Source organism: Panthera onca, chromosome C1 (assembly GCF_046562875.1).
Source record: "Panthera onca isolate mPanOnc1 chromosome C1, mPanOnc1 haplotype 2, whole genome shotgun sequence".
In the NCBI taxonomy this organism is placed as follows: domain Eukaryota; kingdom Metazoa; phylum Chordata; class Mammalia; order Carnivora; family Felidae; genus Panthera; species Panthera onca.
In genome coordinates, this window is record NC_138346.1 from 117,014,649 (window position 1) to 117,020,780 (window position 6,132).

Genomic DNA, 6,132 nt, shown 5'->3' on the forward strand with positions numbered 1-6,132 from the left:
GTCAGTGGTGATCAGCACAGGGCTTCGGCGTAGTTCCGAAGTTGGGTAAAGGTAAATTCAGTGTTTGGTTCTTTCAACTGCATATTGTTTTGTTGAGTCCCAGTCATACTGTAATGCAACTAACGCGCTTAGCAGAGGGTGAGGCGCAAAATGTTAGCTGTGGTATTGGAGTTACAGTAACAACTAGAAATGTAGACTGAAACCTAGTTCATGGGAAGGCACGCTTTTATTTCGAAGGAACCTGAATCCCAAGCTTGCAAAAACACTTTCAAAACTGCTCTTACAAAAGTGACATCAATTTAAAGGAAAGGCCTAAAAAAAAAAAAAAAATCTGTGACCGATAAAATTACAGAAAAGTACGGAAAGATGAAGTAATAAGGGAAAGAGATTAGCATTATAATCTTCTACCCGAGTAAAAAAAAAAGGATTGAAATCTAGCCAATGAGATCACAAGTCTGGAAGTTCTTAACCGTTCTGGTCCAATCAAGAGGAGGCTACGTCTATAAATACGACTGCCTAGTACTTCTTGGATAAAGCCAGTAAGGCACCATGGCCCGCACAAAGCAGACCGCCCGCAAGTCGACCGGCGGCAAGGCCCCGCGGAAGCAGCTGGCCACCAAGGCGGCCCGCAAGAGCGCGCCCGCCACGGGCGGCGTGAAGAAGCCGCACCGCTACCGGCCGGGCACCGTGGCCCTGCGGGAGATCCGGCGCTACCAGAAGTCCACCGAGCTGCTGATCCGCAAGCTGCCGTTCCAGCGGCTGGTGCGCGAGATCGCGCAGGACTTCAAGACGGACCTACGCTTCCAGAGCTCGGCCGTGATGGCGCTGCAGGAGGCGAGCGAGGCCTACCTGGTGGGGCTGTTCGAGGACACGAACCTGTGCGCCATCCACGCCAAGCGCGTCACCATCATGCCCAAGGACATCCAGCTGGCTCGCCGTATCCGCGGGGAGCGAGCTTAAGGCCTGTGCTTTTAAGTGGACCACCTAACGGCTCTTTTCAGAGCCACCCATGTTTTCACGAGGAGTAGCTGTATCGCCTATCTCACCTGGCGTGGGTGTACTGTTGTGCTCTGGGTAGAGAAATGAGGGGAAACTCGCACGTGGTGGGTAGGAAGATCACAATGTCTAAACTTTGGTCGGCTGACAGGCACTAGCGGGAACAGCTGAAGCTGGGCTTAGATCGCTTTTGCCTAAGCTTTTACATATGTTGAGTTACAGTCTACAGCGTCAGCCTTACTAGTTTGAAGGAAAACTTGCAAGGGGGTGGACTTTGCTCTACTAGTCGTTTGTAACGTTAACACGCTACTCGTACAAAGCGTTAGCACGAATCTGGATATAGAAACGAAGCGGGAAGGCGGTCGTGTGGGTTTGTGATAACTGCCGGGTTGGGGATTTGGGTTTTCAACTAGATTTTACAGTTAAGACTAAGCTGGATGTAAGTCCTGGTTTGCAAATGGGAGCCTTTTTCCTGGTTTATGTGTCTTAAGAGTTGTATGGATCTAATATCTAATACCCTATTGCATAAGACAGGCAGCGCAAACACGAATAGGAATTTGAGGGAAATGCTGATGGATTGGTTTTTTGTTTTTTTTTTTTTGAGATGTTTGTTACTGCTCCGAAACCCAAAGGCAAAACAAACTTCCACAAAGTGTAGGAAGTGATGCAAAAATAGAAATGGGCGCTTCAGATCTTTACCGTATGCAAGTACAACTGAAAAGTAATAACCATCCCCAAACACCCCAAACAGGTGAACTATAGTTTTACGTAACTTATTGGTTGGTCTGAAACGGAACATTTCAATTGGCTAAGAAGACGTTTGCTCTGATAGCCATTAAGGAAGCGCTAGCAGAAGCTATTATTTGCATAGACTCCACCCCTGTATGACGACCTTGTTGGAAATTAACCAATAAAAATGCAGTCCTATGCGAGCCTTCATTTGCATACGGGCTCTATAAGTAGCGCGTAACGAAGCCACTTGAATGTAGTCCGGATCGTTTCGGCTGTGTGGCGTTTCTTCGAGCAAAAATGCCTGATCCAGCGAAGTCGGCTCCCGCTCCCAAGAAGGGCTCTAAGAAAGCTGTTACGAAAGTGCAGAAGAAGGACGGCAAGAAGCGCAAGCGTAGCCGTAAAGAGAGCTATTCCGTCTATGTGTATAAGGTGTTGAAACAGGTTCACCCGGACACCGGCATCTCGTCCAAGGCCATGGGCATCATGAACTCGTTCGTCAACGACATCTTCGAGCGCATCGCCGGTGAAGCCTCTCGCCTGGCGCATTACAACAAGCGCTCGACCATCACGTCCCGGGAGATCCAGACGGCGGTGCGTCTGCTGCTGCCCGGCGAGCTGGCCAAGCACGCCGTGTCCGAGGGCACCAAGGCCGTCACCAAATACACCAGCTCGAAGTAAGGGCGTGCAAAGGACGCAATAGAACAGCTACTTTTACCCCAACGGCTCTTTTCAGAGCCACTTAACTTGTCACAGGAAGCGGCTGTCCACACTTGTGAAACGCTTGGGTGGCTTTTAGGTTGGGTGGGCTTGTGGTCTCAAATATTTGGGCATGGGGTTAGGTTACGACTGATTAAGCTTGCCCTGGTTAAGACCTGGAATCTCCTATGGTGTGGTGGTGTCCCCCTAGTGGCACGACTCTTCTGGTAACAACTCGTCCTCAAAATGGTCTCTATCTACTTCTAGAGGAAACTGAGGTACAGGTAACAGTAAGCAAAGTTGATGCAGTTCTGGGTTTTTTGATTTCTGGCGGTGGGGTGCTATTCTACTTTATTAACGCTGTATGTCAACACGAAACTTAGGCCAGCTGACGTTTGTTTTCCTTAGTATACAGATAGCTCTCTGTTCCCCACGGTTTCTTAATGTTCCAATCTAACAAACGCTTCTAGGCGTTTGTCACAAATGGTTTCTAATAAAGTCTGCTTTAGTCTGTTGCCCTTTGTGGTTCTGATCTAGCAATCCTCCCCTCGTTTCCTTCTAGCCCCATACCTCAACAGGTACAGATTTTTGCCCCCATCCCGTGGGATATGGGATATTTTGTAATACCTACAGACAAATCCTCTCTTGGGAGGAATGCTAACGCATTAGTGGGTAAGGGCCAGGGATGCCGGGAAACCTAACCTAATGTACAGGACTGTGCCTACAGCCAAGACTTCACCTGGCCTGTAACCTCAGTCCTCCTGTGGTATTTGGTAGACCAAGCGCCCAGACTTCCCTTCCATCAGGATTTAATTCTCGTTTGGGTCAAACCTTCCCTCAGCCCCACCACCTAGCGCATGTTCTTGCTCCTGGTGAAAGCTGAGAAGAACACAGATTTGCTGTGGTTGCTTACACTCCCACAGGAAAACTATCTTCTCCAGGGCAAGGACCTTGTCGTCTGTAACAATTTCCTAGCTATAAAAGCCACTTTGCTGCTTGCTAAGCCCTCCCAGGTGCCTCTCCTTGAATTTCCTGAGAGATTGGAGGTGGGGACTCGGGGAAGTGGTTTTTGGTGTTCTCAGGTGCATTTATTTAAAAAAAAAAAAAAAAGGATGATGTGCAAATGGCCACAGTTAGCATATAAAATGGCTTTCTAAAGATCCCTTAGTTCAAAACTTGCATAACCTGGCCAATCTTGCCAGGTTGGTGAATGTTTGCCCAGTAAAACCTACCCCTAACTTAAAGGGAAAAAATCTTAGTTTCAGATTCATTTGTCAAGATTTGAAATTAGGCCATTATTGATAAACTTTAAGGAATTGACAAGTTTGCACTTAAAATGAATTTTATAATGTAAGAGTTCAAATTTACATCCAATTAAAGTTACATAAAATGGGCTATATAGGATTTCTTTCTTTCACTGGGAAATGAAGATTTTCTGAGTCATTTTCCCTGGCGAGAGGAATGACTCACTGAAAATTATAATTTCCCAGTGAAAGAAAGGAAATCATTATGCAGCACATTTTATGGTAGGAAAAGTTAAATGAAAAGGCCAGGGTGGTGTGCCTTCTACTCAAACCATCAGAGACCCTATCTGATCTCCTCCCCTAGGATCCTGAAGTCCCAGAGGACTAGCGACCATGTTTTTCATGGTCTTTTGAAGTTGTTAAAGCATTATCAGTTGGCTCACCTGATCAGAAGCTATCATGAGTCACTCAGGACTAAAGGATTAAGCCCCAACTCCTTATCCTGAAACTAAAGGCTTTCTGCCATCTGGCCCAAACTTCCCTTCTCAGCTGTTCATTTTCCTCAGCTTTCTAGCATAGCCCAAATGCTGTACGCACTGTCCTATAGCGCCTCTTAAGGTCCTCTTTGTGCTTTTGTTATGTGGTCCTTCTAAACTGTGTTACTCTGTTGCCCACCCTCTCGACTACTCAAAGCCTGTCAACCTGGCAGTTCTTTAAACTTTTTAATTTTTAAAAATATTTTTGAGAGAGTGTGTGTGTGAGTCCCCGCTCATACACAGCGAGACACAGAATCGGAAGCAGGTTCCAGGCTCTGAGCTGTCAGCACAGAACCCGATGTGGGGCTCGAACCCACGGAACGCAAGATCATGGCCTGAGCTGAAGTCAGACGCTTAACTAACTGAACCACCCAGGTTTTCCACAGTTCTTTAAAATCTTCCTCAAATCTCACTCCTTGAAGCTTTTCCATCCCATTATAGCTCACAGGAAATCTTTCTCCTTTCAGTGTTTAAGGCTTTGTTCCTTGCACAATGAATTTGCAATTAACTGTAACTTTGTGAACTGTGGAGCCCTGTTCCTTACTTTCTTTTTCGTTGTTTTTACATTTTCTTGTGTTTGTCTTCTATTAGAAGACAGGGTCTACTTTCTTTAAAAAATCCTTCTTGGGATCTCTGACAAAAGCTGTTCCAGTGCCCATTATAAAATAGCATCTTGATGAACATTTGTTGACTGATTGCTCAGACCACAGAACACCAGAAAATGGACCTGAAGGTGGTAAGTTCATGTACTCCAGTAAGGTTTTTTCTTCTACTTTTTCCTAATGTTTCTTGCTCCTATAACCTGAAACACTTTTATAATAATTACTGACCCAGTTAAAACAACAATTGGAGATTAAAAACTCCTAAGAGGGGCAGATCGAGTACTGCGCTTGATAGCTACCCTTCATCCAATGTATCTATGTAGCCAAAAGGACAGGATTAGACTGGAGCTTTTTCAGCCTAGTTTAGATGTTGCGTTTCCAGTCTTGTAAACAAGGGTGAGGAGGGAGATGCGTTCCAGAAGATGAAAAAAGTTTGTGGTCTTAAGATAAGGAGCTTTGGGGTGCCTGGGTGGCTCAGTCGGTTGAGCGTCCTACTTCGGCTCAGGTCATGATCTCACAGTTTGTGGGTTTGAGCCCCACATCAGGCTCTGTGCTGACCGCTTGCTCAGAGAACTGGAGCCTGCTTCGGATTCTGTCTCCTTCTCTCTGCCCCTCCCCCGCTCATGCGTTGTCTCACTCTGTTTCTCAAAAATGAATAAATGTAAAAAAAAATTTTTTTTTTTAAAGATAAGGAGCTTTATATATCTGATCCAGTGAGCATTGCAAATGTAGAAATAGTCTCGGTCTGGGTCAGGTCAAATGTCATTAAGCTTGGCTTATTATGGGGCATCTGGATGGCTCAGGTTCAGTGTCTGACTTCAGCTCAGGTCATGATCTCACGGTTCATGAGTTCGAGCCCGCGTCAGGCTCTGTGCTGACAGCTCAGAGCCTGGAGCCTGCTTCAGATTCTGTGTCTCCCTCTTTCTCTGCCCCAGCTCCACTCTGGCTCTCTCTCAAAAATAAATGTTAAAAAAATAATAAAAAAAAAATTGGTTAGTCATCATTTTAAGGATTGGTGAATGGATTGTGGTATCTATATAAACTTAAAAGATGACAATTTAATCTTGCCATCATTTTTAGACAAATATTCATTTTAAAATGATGCATTTACTAAAAGTGATTTAAGAGTCAACATATTTAAATTTGGATGACTATAATTTAAGCACAGGGCAACAGATGGGAATTAAGATCTCTTTGGGGGGTATAAAGTGGGAATTATCAAAGGATGTCAATCTTTTTTTTTTTTTAACCTTTACACCCCACGTGGGGCTCAAACTCACGAGATCAAGAGTCTCATGCTCTTCTGAGCCAGCCAGACATCTCCAA

The 6,132-nt window shown here is 45.3% G+C and overlaps 2 protein-coding genes across 2 annotated transcripts; both read left to right on the forward strand.

The window, feature by feature from the left end:
• The first annotated feature begins 541 nt into the window (after positions 1–541).
• LOC144617194 (histone H3) lies at positions 542–2,099 on the forward strand. The gene has a single exon (XM_078451491.2). It carries the CDS (start codon positions 550–552, stop codon positions 958–960), a length of 411 nt encoding a protein of 136 aa, XP_078307617.1. The 5' UTR covers positions 542–549; the 3' UTR covers positions 961–2,099.
• Positions 2,020–2,939, forward strand: LOC132671494 (histone H2B type 2-F). Its single transcript, XM_060622332.3, has one exon. The coding sequence runs from the start codon at positions 2,026–2,028 to the stop codon at positions 2,404–2,406; it is 381 nt and encodes a 126-aa protein (XP_060478315.1). The 5' UTR covers positions 2,020–2,025; the 3' UTR covers positions 2,407–2,939.
• Positions 2,940–6,132: the final 3,193 nt, after the last annotated feature.